This window comes from Neophocaena asiaeorientalis, unplaced genomic scaffold, assembly GCF_003031525.2.
Source record: "Neophocaena asiaeorientalis asiaeorientalis breed wild unplaced genomic scaffold, Neophocaena_asiaeorientalis_V1.1 scaffold39, whole genome shotgun sequence".
NCBI classification, from domain to species: Eukaryota; Metazoa; Chordata; class Mammalia; order Artiodactyla; family Phocoenidae; genus Neophocaena; species Neophocaena asiaeorientalis.
Window position 1 is genome coordinate 9,329,297 of NW_020175670.1, and position 17,556 is coordinate 9,346,852.

Sequence of the window (17,556 nt, forward strand, 5' to 3'; positions counted from 1 at the left end):
TTGAAGGTGAGAAAGAATGAAGATACTTTAAAAATTAAGACTTGTATTGTAAAATAACTCTGGATCCATGCTGGAATGTAAGCAAGTCTAATATGGAGACTTATTTCAATCCACAATGACATCACCTCTAACCAGACCTGTCTTAGAAGGATCTGAGATACTAGGCAATTTCCCAAGCTTGGGTCCTACTTACTCTTTCCTTCTCAAAAAAGTTTCCTACCTGGAATTTAGCCTGTTTTGTTTTTTTCCTTTTTACCTTAATAATCACTTTTCCATTTGTTTTTTGCTGGCCCATTTTCTAGCCTCCTAGAATCAGTTATACCTCAGGTGTATACCATTTCTTCTCCTTTTACATTAGACATTTATCCACTGTCATGAGTCTTCCCTTGTATAGATTACCTTCATTCACATATTGCTATCAGTCTGCCTGGACGCTCATGCCAGGGAGCTAAAAACCTCAGGTGGTTCTGTTAATACAACCTTTTACCTTCTTTGGTCGACTCATGATACCCAGCTACCTTTTATTCTGAGTAATTAATTCATTTTTTGGTGAACACGTGTCAAACATATTCAAAACCACAGCTATTTTTTACTCTCCTTAATATCTTGACTCTCCATATGTTTCCCTTTTCACTGTATACTTCAAGTCTCTATTGCCTTATTCCTGACCTCCAAGCTTCCAATTTGGTCTGTCATCTTAATCATGTCCCTTTCTTGCCAAGAATTTTGAAATGGTTTTCTTTTGCCTCCATAATAAAGACCAAATTCCTCTCCTAGGCACTGTAGGATCTCCAGCCCTATTTCCTATTATTTCTTTGTGAGTTCAGAATTATAAATATGCTCATTCATAAATTAGTCCCTGAGCAGATGTTTGTTGTTTCTGCCTTTGGTCTTGTGTTTCCTCTGCTTAGAATTCTGTTTGGCTCATCCTCCTCCCAAACTCCAGTTTTGTCTTTTAAATTGCTCCGCATCCTCAAAAGCTCACACAAATATCCTTTTTTTTTTTCTCATAGTGCCGAGGACAATTGTCTGAGAATTAAAACATTTGATTCTCCTAATTTTAATACGTGCTATATGACCTTCAGCAAGTCACTTACCTCCATTGAATTGACTCATACATTATTTGATACCTCTTGCATGACATTTGTAGTATTCTGTGTTCCATTATGTGTTCATATCACACTTGACTTATAGCTTTGATTGCTCTTTGGGGACTGGATCGCACTCCTATGCCTGTAACACAATGTGTTGTACATAGTTGAAGGTCACTTTGTGGAAAGAGTGAGAGAACTAAGTTTTAATTCAACAGATGAAGATGCTATTGTTAGTGAATGGAATGGGTGAGTGAATATCAAGGCAAGCACACTCTTGAGTAGATTCCAAGTGCCTGTTAGAAAGTAAGCTTTTCTGGATATTTTAGTAACTGCATTGCTGGGTACAATCTGTTACCTGTTCAGTAGCCATATTACTTTCTTATATTAAAAGAGACAATCCAATCTCATGAATAATCTAACAGAATGCTACTTAGACGTTAACATGGATACACATCATCTGGAGATCTTCTTAAAATGAAGATTCTGATTCATCAAGTCTGGAGGGGGGTCTAGGATCTTGCATTTCTATTTAGGTGCCAGTTGAAGCCAGTGATATTGGTTACAGGACATCTGAGTACAGTCAGCCCTCCATATCCTTGATTTCCACATTTGAGGATATTTTTGATCCCTGGTTGGTGGAACCCTCAGTTGATGAACCTGAGAATGCAGAGGGCTGACTGACTGTAAGGGACTTCAGCATCTGCAGAGTTTGGTACCCGCTGTGGGTCCTGGGACCAATCTCCTGTGGATACCAAGGAATGACTAATAAGTGTTATTTCTTTTCCCTGACAAAATTGGGCCATTTGCCCTGCTGACAGTAGCATTTAGATTGTGGTTCTGGGAAAGAATCTGTAAATGATCTGTTCCAGAGAAAGTCAATCTCTTTCCACATTTGTATGTGTTTATAACTTACTAAGCATATGTATTTTCTCTTGTCTATTTTCAGAGGAGAGAAATGACTGGATCAGCATCCTGTTAAATGCACTGAAGTTACAGGCCCTTTCCTCGCAGTCTCAAGGAGCTGTTGCACCTGAGAAATGTGGATATCTAGAACTGAGAGGCTATAAAGCTAAAATTTTTACTGTGTTAAGTGGAAACAGTGTGTGGCTTTGCAAAAATGAACAGGTGAGCTATGTTACAGTGATTGCAAATTGTGGCTCCTTACATTACAAACATGACAAAGCTACATTAACAACAGTGCTTTGTTTGTTAGGCTTATTCATGTTTTACTGATAGAGTTTTGCTTTTGCCTTCTGTACTCCACTAAATATAACAAAGAGTTGCTCTGTTGAATTTTCTCAGTTCCACCAGAATCAGGAAGGTAGTCTACATCAAATTTGAGACTGGACATCACCCTTTGAAGGAACTGAGGAAATAGAATCATGAAAATTGATTTTTGAAAAGTATTCTTAGCTGAAGTAACATTACAAAACTACATGAGAGAATAATTAAGAACCAATTAACCATTACAGCCATTGTTGAATAGACCTCGTTCTGCACCTGTTGTTATTTCTTTTGTTTTGTGACAGAAAATTATAGAGTAGGCACAGGTAACATATTTTCTTCAGTTTACAGGATTTGGGGGTTTTTTTGGAGTAGATACGTTGCTTGCCGAGGAGATAATTGACAAGAGACAAGTGATTGATATACACACATTCACACACATGCATACACACACATATCACATATATAAATAAGATAGATTGTTGGGATATTAAATTTGTTAACATCAAAAAGACTCAGTAGAGAATTTAAATGTTTTGAGGAGACTGATGTTAGTTTTAACAAATTCTGTTAATTTCATTTGATTCTGTAGACTAATTTTTCTCTAACATACCTGGTTTTTAATATGTATAAGAAAATTATTTTCTTACCCCTTTTTAGGAATGAATTTTTAATCTTTCAGCCTAGAATGTATTAGTTAGTCATTATTTGTGGAATTAAGCAGTGTGTTTTGGATATCCAATCTAACATGAACTTATTTTGTGATAAATTATCATGGGTTATGATAAAGTGAAATATAAATGCTGACATTTTTCATAACAGAAGATAAGAGATAGCAACTCAAAACAAACAGTAGTTTCAAAAACATTAACTATAGATCTTTATCCAGGCATCCTCTGAACTTCAGTGTGGATTTATTAATTACATTTTTAAGGATAAGATTTCTTAGCCAATTAACTGTGGAAGGCATCATTGAGCACTGTTGGCATATTAATAACGTGGAGAGTTAGCATATTCCTCAAGAAGGGTGGTGATGTACAGCTTAATAATGTGTATGAATTGAACATTTTAAGTCTGTGAAGATGCTTAAAACTTAAAAAAAAATGGAATAAGGTTAAAAATGCAAAATTTGCATGTATCAGAATGGAAGTTACTCTGCCAAATTAATTGAGGTATTTATTTTTTACTTGCACAGACCTGGTGGACTTCCAATTACTAGTTTCATTATTTATATTAGCTAGATTGTCTGGGTTTATGTTATCCTCTAAAAATATATGTTTTTAAAGTTTTATTAATACTTTCTTGTTAGCAAAAAATTATAAGAAATTCTTGCTTTAATAATAATTGAGCTTGAAGAGCATAATAATGACCACCATATGTTGGGTACCAGGTACTGTGCTAATTAATTTATAAACATTCCCTTTTAATCTTCCCCACAAATGTAGGAGGAAGATATTCTTATCCATGTTTTATAGATGAGGAGAATGACAAGTAACTTGTTTAAGGATAATACAGTTCATCATGCAGAGTTTAATTTAAAACAAGAACTTTATAACTCTAAGCCTAGCTTCTTAGCCACTATATCAAAGTGTCTTTTTAAAGTGTATGTTGAAAAGAAAATTTCTGGCTTGTGACCTTTTAGAAATAGACTAAGAATTCTTTCCTTGAATAACTTAGTTGCCTAGGAGGTTCAGAGTGTGCATTCAGTAAACATTGTATACCATGTCAGACACTCTAAAAATGATGTGTTTACTGAGGAGAACACAGTCTTACCTTCCAGGAGGAAAAGTCAGACAAATCAGCATTTATGGTGGATGGTGAGCTCAGTACTTTATTAGACTTCTGCAGAAGTTACAGAGAAGGGCAAAAAGGGCATCTAGTGAAGTCTGGGAATTAGAAACACTTCCATATACAACTAATCAATATTATCTCCTTAAAAATTAAAGCATTTATGCTGGACCCCTCCTCATCTTTTGAGAAGTAAACCTATTTTTGATGAATGTATATTTCAAGTCTGTTTTCAATGCTTTAACATGCCCATATGTGCGCCTTTAAAAAGTGCACACCATTGTTTGTATATGTGGTCTTAAAAAAAAATTGCATCGTATTATATAGAGCCAGGTCTTAAGGCACTTGGTCTTGAGTCAAGTCTTATAGAATTAATTAGTTGGCTCAAGACCAGATGGATAAATTAAGGAAGACCCTTCATGTTTAGGCCCTGACATACCATTCCAGTTTCATCTATTTTTACATCCTGGTATATGTCTTTCTCTCCAGAGGAAAGTTGCTTGTGGGTTTTCTTACGTGGTTGAGCAGACTGTGGAAAGAACTTGGGTGACAGGCTAAATAAGGAGTCCTTCTGAATGCAGAGGGCTTTAATCTAGTGTTTTAGGAAAAGCACTAAAAGATAGTAAAATAGTTAGATGTCCCTTCTAAAAGCTTTATACACACAACACATGAAGTAATCTTATGCTTTTTTTAAATGATAGAAAAATAAACTAATCGTAAAAATGTAAGAGATGTTAGATTTGAATCTCTGTATCTTAATTTGTATTACATCTAATTTAAGTCCAAGAATCAAAGTTTAGTTTAAAAAAAACTAATCAAAGTTTAGTTTAAAAAAAATTAGTTTAGTTTAGTTTAAAAAGAATTAGTTTAGTTTAGTTTAAAAAAAATTAAAATAGTGATTTTTATCACCCCCATAACTTACAGTATAAATAAAATAAAAAATAAAACTGACCTACATCCCCCTCACATATGAACTATTTTCATTTTTCTTGCCTCTATTTATACATAGTTTTACTAGTTTACTTTGGAACTTTCTCCAGAGGAAGTAAACAAACAGTGGATAGAGGTGGAAGGGTAGCTGCTACAGAATGTGTTGAAGAGTTATTAAAATGGAAGATTGGAAACTTATTTAGAGCAAAGAAGATTGGACTGGGCTGTAGCCGTTCTGGGTTTTCATTCTTGCTCTGCTACTGATTGGCTCAGATAATTAAGCTAATCTCTTCCAGTTTGAATGGCATCATGTGAAGAAGAGAGTTGGATTACTATCTCTAAGGCCATTATTTAAGTTGCATGTTAAAATTCCAGATATCTGGGCTCATTCCAGACCCATTGAATTATTTCTGGGGACAGGGGTTTGAATCTGTATTCCTATAAAGCATCCCAGTTGACTCAGTGACTGCTGATGCAAAAACCACACACAGTAAATCACTGCTTTACGGGTTTTTCTTCTTGAAAAATGATAAGCATCCAGCTAAAGAAACGAGATATTTCTGGAGATGGAAAATGTGTAAAGATCTCCTGTGACAGCACTGAGTGCTGCTTTTAGTTCATCATCCCTAATCTTGGGGTTGCTATACCTCTTTCGGAGGTTAACTTTCACTTGGAAGTGTGTCTTTTTTCTGATCAAACACTTTGAAATGTGCAAATGTTTAAGTGGAAATTTAAGAAAATCATTTTTTAGTGGTAATAAGTTTTTAAATAGTTTTGAAGAACTACTACTAATAACTTGTGTATGGTTCTAAACTAAAGCTACTGTTTTGGGGTTTTTTCCTACAATCTCAATTTTTATATAAAATTAAAATTTTTCAGCTTATAAGTTATATGATAACTGCTTAATTCCTTTTTCTGCGTACAAACTTTTGTTACCAGAGTGTGATCTATTGGAAAAATTAAAACTCCATTTGCAAAATCAGCATACAGGAAAGTATTTGAAAAACAATTTGAAAATGTTATTTCCCATAAGTTTCTTTAACTCTGTGTGTATGTCTGGGAATTTACTCTAACTTTGTGGATTATCATTTATCTTTTCTAGTGCTTTTCCTTTACTTCCAATAGGTGTCCTTAATATTCCATGTCAAGCATCCGTACAGATATATTTGCAGTAATTCTTTCATTTTTTTCTGGATCTATCCCTTCTACTGAATGAAGAACTTATATTTTCTAAGTTAAGATAGCTATTAGAATAGACTATCATAATTATGGTCTTATTTTTGAAATGCTTTATTTTTTAAGAAAAGTGGCATGATAACAGAAAGGAAGATGCCAATCTGCACGTTCTCAACAGTACACTGCCAGGTCTAAACTCTATGCAATTAACATGGACTTTTCACTTTCTCAGTTGCTCAGTTCAAAGATTTACTTTTTTTAAATCTCTTTGTTTCCCTTTCATTTATTAGCAGATTGTTGAAACTAACTTGAAGTAGCTTCTGAGTAGGAGAAATGCCTTAGGTAATGTTAGGGTTTTTTGTTTTTTGTTTTTTTGTTTTTCCAGATGGGCTATAAGAGGCAGAAAAGAACTATGAAGAGATATGTCGAAACATTTGTTAGAGAGGAAGATGGCAAAGTAAAAATAGATACGAAAATTCTTTACCTAATTACTCAGTTGAAAAACACTGTGGTGCTATTATATAAATTAAATGTTATCCCTTTAAATGCTTACACCGTCTCTCAGCCCACCCCCCATGTGTTTAACTTTTGCATGGTTTCTTCTATTCCTTGTTTCTGCTTATGTTTATATGCCTGCAATATATTATAATTATGATAGTTTTTCCACATTGTTACTTCAACTTTGTATAAAATGAGTTGTGTAATAGAGTTTGATTACAGTTCACTGTGTTTATTTATTCATCTGTTTTACAAAAGTTTATTGGGTACCTCTTCATTCCTAGGTGCTGCTCCAGGCACTAGGGGCTCACTGGTAACCCACAAGGTCCCTGCTCTTTAGGATCTTACCTTCTGATGGGGGTAACACATCGTGATAAATAAATGAGATTTCTGAGAGCCTTCTGTTGGTAGCCTTTTCTTTCTTTTAGATTTGCTTTCTGGACAAGAATTCCTATGACCCTTTTCTAAAGAATTGTTTATATTTAAAATGCTGTTAGGTACCTGAATAGGTACCTAACAGAGAATAGGTACCAGTTTCATTTTAACTTTAAAAGTGTTATTATTTTTATATTCCCAAATTAAGGCTGTGACAGTTTACTTTATTCACTGTTGTGCCCTTAGGAGTTCCAGGCAAGTAGCTGACACTCAGTAAACATTTGTAGAATGAAATGGTTGAATTAATAGTCATTTACTGCTGTCTTCATGACTAGAGAGTTTATATTTGAAAAAAATTTTTCTTTTAATATTATTTTCTTCTTTATGAATTCTCTTTTCATTTTTTCCTATTTATTTACTGGAATTATATTGTCACTCCTGACAATTTCTTTAAGCTCTTCATATAATATAGATATTTATCTTCGTGTCATGTTTTCTGCAACTGTTTTTCTAAGCTGTTGCTTATTTTTCACTTTTCAGTTAATTTTTATTTATTTATTTTTGGCTGTGTTGGATCTTCGTTCCTGTGTGTGGGCTTCTCATTGCGGTGGCTTCTCTTGTTGCAGAGCACGGGTTCTAGGTGCACAGGCTTCAGTAGTTGTGGCGTGTGGGCTCAGTAGCTGTGGCTTGCTGGCTCTAGAGCTCAGGCTCAGTAGTTGTGGCGCACGGGCTTGCTCCGCGGCATGTGGGATCTTCCCAGGCCAGGGCTTGAACCCGTGTCCCTGACATTGGCAGGCAGATTCTTAACCACTGCACCACCGGGGAAGCCTTTTCAGTTAAGTTTTGTTACATAGAAATTTTGTTTATAGAGATAAATTGTGTGTTTTTTTCCAGTTCAAAGCTAATAGACTTTCTGTATTCTGAAAAATAATTATTTTATACATTTATTTATCTTGAAATGTTGTGGGTGTAGTATATAAGCCAGTATTTTTAAAATTTTAGATAGGTAATGAAATATGAACATACACTCAGGTATATATATGTAGTGTTATATATATGGTACTGCTACTTGAACGGAATTTCTGCTGTTCAATATAGATATGAGGTGAATTTAACATAACTGACTTTGGTTTCCATTTGTTATGTTGTCCTGAAAGCCAGTCTCCCATCTTTTCCTGATGAGTTTTTGAATATCATGTTAATATTAGGGAATTTATTACAACCAGATGTCTTGCTTGGTGGGTTTGTGTATCCATTTAATGATAATTGTGGCATTGAGGTTTTAACTACATTCACTTGATTAAACATTCTCAAGTCGGGGTATAGCAAGAGACTCATTCCCCCAACATAACGTTCCCTCGTGTCTGGCATAGGAATGAAACTCTAACAGAATTTAAATAGACCTCATAGGGCTCTGGCTTGTGTGGTGCAGAAAGAAGTAGCAGGATGGAGGTGGTGGCCTGCTGTTTCTCTGGTTCTATATCTGGCCAAACTCTGCATCTGGTGTTTCCCTGGAAATCTTGTGCCAATGTCATACAATGCCACATCTGTTTTCCACAAATGTCTAAGCACTGAGTTCTTAAATTCCTGGCATGGAAATCTGGCATCTGGTGTTTCCAAAAATAGGTTTGAAATTTCAGCGAATTTGGGGTTAACAAACCCTTCTTTAATTTTGCTGTTTAGGAATCAAACAGTTGTTTTGCTCTGTCACTTTGTAGTTTTAAAAGGTAGTTTGAGCCAGGTTCTGTTGCTACGCATTTGTACAAATAACCCATTTCAGTGTCGTGGTAAACATTTGCCATTAATTCTAATCTGAAAGTTGAATATGGAATCGTTGGTGTGAATACTTTCAATCACTGTAAATAAAATGGATATATTCTCATTGAAGACAAATTCTGTATTTAGAACCCTCAAATCAGGGAACTGTCTGGATGTATCAGACCCCCAACATGTATTTCTTTATTCACTTTTTATAGCAATGCTATATAAGGTAGATAGTACTGTCTTTTCATAAATGAGGAAATGGAGGTCTAGATGAATTAAGGACCTTGCCAGTTAGTCATACAGCCAGTAAATGGATCAGCAAAGATTCTCCCCCAGTTCCGACTCTTGGTGCCCACATCATCATCATCGCCTTTGCAACATCAGACCTGCTCTGCCAAGTGTGGCCATTCATGCTCTTTGAGATCCTACATTGTATGACAGCAAATTAACTGTAAAATATAGTTTACTCCAGAATCTGTTTTTAGCTTTACGCTTTCTGTAACAATATATTTCTACCTATTGAATTTCTACGCTCTTGTTTTTTGTCAATGCAGTTTATAGGGTTTTAAAGGTTGAAGTTTGGCATGTTCCCGACTCGTGCTTATTTTTCAAAATGAGAATAGTACTCACAATCAGATTGTAGTTAATGGGTAATTTAAATTTCTTGAAAGTTTAACACTCACATTCCGGCCCATTTTACAAAATTTATATATGCCTGCTAGTTATTTTTAAGCATGCATTTTCTTGTAATTAACTTTTTAATAGGTAATATGTTCGGTTGCCTTCAAATTCAAGAGGTATAAAATAACAATAGTAATAACAATTAGTTAACTGGGAGTATGTATCTGCTCTGCCTTCTTCGCAGAATTGTTAAGAAAATCAAATAAGAGTTCATAGCTGTTTGTAAGCTTCACAGCACTACACTAACAGGTATTAAATCAGTTATGGAGTGTATATGCTTAATGAACACCAATGCTTTTAAAGCCTTTGGACATTAGCAGAAAGGTTGGAATAGAGGACAAATAGGTTCTTGACAATCCAATGTGTCACTGTGTTCTGACCAGCCTATTTTTAACCACTAGTCTTAATAATTTCAAATGGTTTTTGTATAATCTGACTGCATGCTTGTTTTCTGCTCTGCAGAAGGCAGAGAGAAATGTTTGTATCCTGATATTTAAGTGCTGTAGACTCATACTGTCTAGATTCTACAACTGGTTCTGCTGTCTAATTCAGTGTGTCTCAGTATTGGCTATGTATGAGAATCATATGGTGGTAGTTTTGTTTTGCTTTTTTTTTAACTGAAAATCCTTAGGCAAGCCCTCTGATTCATGGGATCAGAATCTCAGGGTGGGAGGAAGAGATCAACACAGGTAATTTTGATGAGCATCAGGAATGAGATATGTTCTAAACATGTTCTAAAGACTGTGTGAAAAGATAGCTTAATGTCACCACAAATATTTTTAGTAAGAAATGCAGTTGTTTCATATTTAATAGCTTTCAAGAGCACTGACATTTATTTTGTTACTCTGCTGTACATTTTACAGTCCATTTGTGCCGGTGAGTTCAGGGGATACTCTAATTACTCAAAACCATATGGCCATGGCAAGCAGCTGATAAATGGGTTACAGTTTCTTTCCAGGCTAAAAAATCATCTTTGCCTTGCTTGGGAGAAATCTGGGGCCTTGAGCCAACCCTCACTTGTTTTATTTTTAACAGAAGTTGCAGCTTTATATGTAGATACTTCACGACTTGCTTGTTGAAATGAGGTACCATCTCTTCAGGCTGGAGCCTTGATAAGGCTCATCAGTTTCCATCCAAGGTTGTCAGTCTTACCATCTGCTAGTCTGATGGTCTGAGTCTGTATCTCCGCCCTTAGTAACATGCAGTACCTGCAGGCCAGGCCCCCATCAGAGAATAATAAGCGGGAGTAGTCTGATAGCCAGGTCTTGTCAAAAGCTGCATCACAGAGAATTGTTTGAAGAAGATGCAGCCTGACTGTTTTATTCTAGAGGTACCCTCGTATCAAGCTGAGCCATCAGAAAGCTGTTTCTAAAATATCTTACCTGGTTACCCCTACTTTATTTTCTGATTTATAAAAGAGAGTTTGAATTTCTAATCACATGCCCTGGGAGTTTCTCCAATAGTTACATTATCCAGCAGGAGCATTGGTATAGATAACTGAGAATCTGTTTTCTTTAATTTGATAATTATAAGTTTAACTCTATACCAATATGCTAAAACTTATTAAAATGGGGCAGATTGGAAAAGTTTGATTCCCCTCCTCCATATAGTACTGTTTTTTGTTAGGTGGGCTTATGATACAAAGTGGAAGTATATCACCTTCTAAGTATTTCACAACACCTAGCATGTCTCTGCATCTTTTATATTCCTGACTCAATTTCTGGCTTGTTTCTCCCAACAAAATTAACCATTGTTCTTTCATCAGAAAAAATCATACTCAGTTTACAAATGGGTCATTTCTTCATTCTAACTAAAAACTTGTACATTTTTAAAAATATGAAGTGAAACTTTTCTGCAGTTTGTGAATGGAAACCCTCTACGAATGGGGGAAATTTGTTATAATGTTCTTTTATTCCACTTATTTTATCAACCAGGAATGTATTAGATGACAAAAACCTGAAGGATAGTTTAAATAGACAGGGATTTGTTTTAACAAATCTCTTGCTAATGCCATCAAAGAACAAGATTCTTCCTATTTTTTTTTTCCTCACTCTGGCATCCTTACAGTACAAGAATTTGTCCTCAGGCTTTTTATCTCAAGGATGCTTATTACATTTTAAAATGGCTTTGTGCTTCTAGATGTTGTTTCCCGAGAAGATGGAAAGGCAAGGAACGAAAGTCTTTTCTTTGAAGATGTGTCTCTTCACCCCCCTTCTCTTGACCCCCAGACCAGGAATTATTTATATTTTATTGACCATAAGTATGACATATGTTCACTCCTAGCTGCAAGGGAGATTGGAAAATAGTACTTTTGCTTTTAGCTTGTACAACAGGAGAGACAAAGAGAAGACCTGTGAATTGTTTCTTTCATGGTCTCTGCTAGAAGTGTCCTTCCTGAAAGTGGACCAATATTTTTTGCAGTCGTCTTTAGTATGGCTACTTTTTCCTAGTCATAATTTAATTTAGGAATTCAGAGCACATTTAACCTGAACCTGTTCACATAGATAATTCATTTTTCGAGGTACAGATTAATTATATTTTTAAGGTGTGAGATGGTTTGATAAATCAAATTCCAGAACCCTTATGGCTAGATAATATATTGCAAACTTTAATGCTTTTAGAAGGCAGACTTTGTAGCCTTTTGAACAGTTTCTAATTTTGGTAGATCAAGCTGAATATAGTGGCTGTAGGTGCTGAACCAATGGCAGTTTTCATACGAAAATAGCATTAGAGGAGCTTTTAAAGAATCTAATTGAAGGAAGAAGAAAGTAATGAAATATTGGAAATGAGATAAAATTGTAATATAAGTAATGCTGTTGGTTGAGAGCAAATGAGGAAAGTAATGTGACAGAGCAGAGGTAACGACATACAGCAGAACAAAGAGTGAGCAGTCAGACAGCTTGGGTTTCAGTCCCTTTCTACCATGTACAGCCAGCCGCACTTTCCGCCTCACTTATTTACCTTTTTGAGCCTCGGTTTTCCCTTCTTTTCATCTAAATAGTAATTATACCAACCTCACAGTGTCATCTGGCTCCCCCAACTGGAAAACAGCTGGGCATATGGTAAGGGTTAGTTCACTGTTAGTTCCCTTTACTAAATGGCTAAAGGTGAAAAAGTGCCTAACTGTTAACAGGAAGGCATATGTAGTTCAAGAGATATGTCCTAGTCAACTTGTGTTTCATGTGAAAAGACCCTTGCTTTATTAATAGACTGTCAAGCTTCAAATGCTATCGTGTTACCATGTATTGAAAGTGACTCCCTAAAATAAAACCACTCTCGATCCATTTTTAATGAAATCATTCCATCTTTATATGTTGTAGTAAAATTTGATGAGATTTATTAAATTTTAGAGAATATAAATGTACTTTCAAAATCCATATTTTTGTTTCTTTATAATGTGTTGTTTTTCTCCAAACTAGGATTTTAAGAGTGGACTTGGTATTACCATAATTCCTATGAATGTAGCAAATGTAAAGCAAGTGGACCGAACTGTGAAACAGTCTTTTGAAATAATCACTCCCTATAGGAGTTTTAGGTAAGTTATATTTAAACATTTTTTGTTTGTACTACTACAGGAAAGCTTGACTGATCCCCTTTTACATTGCCAGTGGTGATTTTACTTCTTATAGGACACTTAATAAAATTATGTTCTTTTTCATATTGTACAATTTATTAGCCAGTATATAAAAATATGCCAATAGGCACATGAAAAGATGCTCAATATCACTGATTATTAGAGGTACACAAATCAAAACTACAGTGAGGTATCACCTCACACCAGTCAGAATGGTCATCATTAAAAAGTCTACAAATAATAAATGCTAGAGAGGGTGTGGAGAAAAGGGAACCCTCCTGCAGTGTTGTGGGAATGTAAATTGGTGCAGCCACTATGGAAAAGAGCATGGAGGTTCCTTAAAAAACTAAAAGTAGAGTTACCACATGATCCTACAATCTTACTCCTGGGCATATATCTGGAGAAAACTCTAATTTGAAAAGATACATGCGCCCCAGTGTTCACTGCAGCACTGTTTACAATAGCCAAGACATGGAAGCAACCTAAATATCCATGGACAGATGAATGGGTAAAGAAGATGTGGTATATATATACAATGGAATATTACTCATCCATAAAAATAATGAAATCTTGCCATTTGCAGCAACACAGATGAACCTAGAGATTATAATACTAAGTGAAGACAGACAAAGACAAATATCATATGATATTGCTTATATGTGGAATCTTAGAAAAATGAAACAAATTAACTTATTTACAAAACAGAAACAGACTCACAGACATAGAAAACAGACTTATGGTTACCAAAGGGGATGGTGGGGAGGTAAATTAGGAATTTGGGATTAACATATACACACTACTATATATAGAATGGATAAACAACAAGTACCTACTGTATAGCACAGGAAACTATATTCAATATTTTGTAATAACTTATAATGGAAAAGAATATGAAAAAATATATGTATATATATAAAACTGAATCACTCTGCTGTACACCTGAAACAAAGAAAAAGTTTATGTTTTTACTTTTTCATATTGTGTAATTTATTATCCAGTGTATAATAACACCTTGAAAAAGTGATTTGAATAATCATACAACCTGAAAGATACTAATTTCATGAGATTTGTGTAGTTTCTTTTCATAATACCTCTTTTTCTTAGAAGGCTTAGTGATTTTTGATCCAGAAATATGTGAAAAATTACTTTATTTTGAAGGTATATAAAATAAAAAGAGATAATTACATTGTCTTTAAGCTGTATTGTTATTTTGCCCTCTTTTAGCCTAACCAAATACAGTCTGTCCTTTAAGAGCAATCCCTAATTACAACCGCTCCGTGATTTCCTAAAAGTAACCTCAGCTCAAAATGTTGCTGAATTTAATGGATCTCATAGCACGTATGATCAAATACCTTAGCATTTTGATACATGTCTTGTATTATGGCACTCTGGTAATTGCTTTATTATGACAATGAAACAGAAAACTTAATGTGTGTTCTTAATATGTGTTAATCATCTGTAATGACTCTGGGTGCACCACTCTCCCAGCACCTCAATGTGTTCATCACCCTGAAAGCTCTTCGAACCCCTGCTGTTTGGGGGATTTTATGGAGGTTTCACTTCATAGGCAAGATTGATGAAATCCTGGGCCATTGGTGATTAACTCCACCAGCCTCTCTCTCCTTCCCAGAGGTCACGGGGCAGGGCTGGTTGAAAGTTCCAAGTCTCTAGTCACATCTTGGTCTTCTGCTGACCAGCTCCCATCCTGAAGCTGTCTAGCCTTCAGCCACAAGCTATCTCATTAGCGTATAAAGGACTTTTATCATTCAGGGTATTCCAAGGGTTTGGGGAACTATATACCAGGAACCAGGGACTAAGACCAAGTATCTATTTTCCATTGTACCACATGGGCTCTGACCAATCTCTATAGAGAAGCAGAAACCACTAAGGAATTTATCAATATTATAGTGATGATGGAACCATGAAGTGATTCAAAAAATATAATCCGTGTAGGCCACTCAATTTCTTTATAGATTACGTAGAAAATGTTAATCCTCTGTTGTTTTCATTGTCTCTCAGAGCATTTTCATCTTCAGAACAGAAAGTTTCAGTATTAAGCATCATTTTGTGGGTCATTGACTGAGTTTGGAGCACTGTATGTAGCACATTTTCTGGCACATTATAAGTACTCAGTAAATATTTCTTGAAAGAGTGAACTGATGTTTTAATGTTTTATTCCTTCACTCGGGCACGCAATAAACACTAAGAATTACATGGCTAAAAATGAGTTAGAATGCTGTTAGAATAGTAATCACTTAAAACTTTTTTGATTTCTCAGTTTCTTAAAGCCATCTGGACATTCTTCTATTTTAAAAACAAGCATCTATTTTTAAGACAAAAAATCAAAATTTCTCGTGGGTGTTTTTGATAACTTAGTTTCAGACTATGGCATATTTTCTTGGCAAAATAAGCCAATAGTCCTGAAACTCTGCCAGTCTCTTATTGATTATTATGTAACCACTGCTTAGGAAGCATGACTTCTCTTTTAAGCTTTTGACCTAACAAGGTGATTTTTATATCCTGGTCAGAAAAATGTGTATGTTAATTTTGGTTCAAGATAGGTAAACAAAGTCATAAGCAATGTGGAAAGTTAAAGGAAAAAAATAGATTTCTCAATGAGATGATTTTTAACAGAAAAGACTCCAACCGCCTGGAAGGCATATTTTTCAGCAGCTGTTTAATTTATGAGTGAAATGAATATGCAAACTGAACATACTGCTTAATTGGCTTTTACAAGGGAGATCGATAATGCAGAAATGTTCATTGTTTCAGCTTTACAGCCGAGTCTGAAAAAGAGAAACAAGAGTGGATTGAAGCTGTGCAGCAATCGATAGCAGAAACTCTCTCTGATTATGAAGTAGCTGAGAAGATTTGGTTCAATGAGTCCAACAGGAGCTGTGCAGATTGTAAAGCCCCAAATCCTGACTGGGCATCCATCAATCTCTGTGTTGTCATCTGTAAGAAGTGTGCAGGTAATTAGTGATAAGTTATGCTCATCACTGTTTGGTGGCAGATTGGCACTGAATGCTCTTTAGTGTCGTATATACTGTGTCCCAGCTAATGGCTATGAAAAATAAAAACAGAGAAAATTTATTACATTTAAATCAAATTTAGGAATATCATTCTAAACTTCTCTTATGCATGACTTAAATATAAAAATTGATTTTTAAGCATGTAATCATTTTTTTGTGCCTGCTGGCCCATGTATGGATTTTAAAAAGACGATGCTGAAATTTTTAGGTTTTGGATGAATGTGTTTCAGAATGCACCCTGAACACGCTTGCACTTCGTATGATTTGTCCCTTTTTCCTCAGTCATATTTTGTAAGATCTATTTTTCACATCAACCTGCTCTGCACTCTAATCTTGGTTCACCAGATCTGGTATCTCTTATAACGAGAATTTTTATATAGAAGCATTTTCCAGGTGTATTGAAGTTTATGAAAGTAACCAGTACTGTGACTAATTTTCTTCTTGTGATCTTATACCTTACAAACTATTTGACAGCTCCTTGTATTTGGGAGGTAAGACAGCTGTCCAAGTGAGTAGAGGGAATGGACCCTAGCTTAGGTATGCGACCGTGGAGGTCTTGGAAAAAGTTAGCTACAACCTAAACTTTCCTTCAGCTTTTCAGCTCTACCAGGTACTGTGCTGTTCCTGGGAATTAAAATGCTCTGTAAGACAAGACATGACATTTCCTGCACAAATATATAAATAGTAATTGCAATAGAATGTGATAAGGGCAGGAATAGAGTTGAGCACAGGTTTCACTGAGAGAATGCAGAGGAAGAGCACCTCAAAGCAAAGACAGGACAGCTGCTTCAAGCCCTTCAGAGTTTTCTAGAGCTCTGTGCTACCACATTTCTCATCACACTGAGGTAGATGTCCTCATGAGCTGATCACCTACATCAGTAAAAAGCATCAGTTAATCCTCCTTGACTTCGTATTTTTTCCTAACCTCTTCTCCTCTCCAGTCTCACTGGAAGAGATAGCGTTTGTGTTGTTTAAGGCTTCTCTGTCTACATATGTTCCCTTCCTTTCCTCTCTTCTCAGGATCCTCACCCTGTCACTTATTCACTCTCTGTGTAAGTACAGTTGGTCCTCCTTATTCACGGTTCTACATCGAACAACTCTGGATCAAAAATATTTGAAAAACAAAAATTTACAGGAAGTTCAAAAAAGCAAAATTTGAATTTGCAGGTACCAGCAACTATTACATAACCTTTTATTATATTAGGTATTAAAAGTAATCTAGGGGATTCCCTGGCGGTGCAGTGGTTGAGAGTCCACCTGCCAATGCAGGGGACACGGGTTCGTGCCCCAGGCCGGGAATATCCCACTTGCGGCGGAGCGGCTAGGCCCGTGAGCCATGGCCGCTGAGCCTGCGCGTCCGGAGCCTGTGCTCCGCAACGGGAGAGGCCACAACAGTGAGAGGCCTGTGTACAGCAAAAAA

The 17,556-nt window shown here is 35.7% G+C and overlaps 1 protein-coding gene across 4 annotated transcripts in view; it reads left to right on the forward strand.

Annotated features, from left to right (window-relative positions):
- ARAP2 (ArfGAP with RhoGAP domain, ankyrin repeat and PH domain 2) overlaps window positions 1-17,556 on the forward strand; it is a 190,379-nt gene that overhangs the window by 68,271 nt on the left and 104,552 nt on the right. For all 4 annotated transcript variants that reach the window (XM_024731747.1, XM_024731749.1, XM_024731750.1 and 1 more), the window contains 3 exons: window positions 2,041-2,219; window positions 12,950-13,065; window positions 15,877-16,076. In XM_024731747.1, the coding sequence (XP_024587515.1) occupies window positions 2,041-2,219; window positions 12,950-13,065; window positions 15,877-16,076 (495 nt within the window). The remainder of the gene's footprint in view (window positions 1-2,040; window positions 2,220-12,949; window positions 13,066-15,876; window positions 16,077-17,556) is intronic.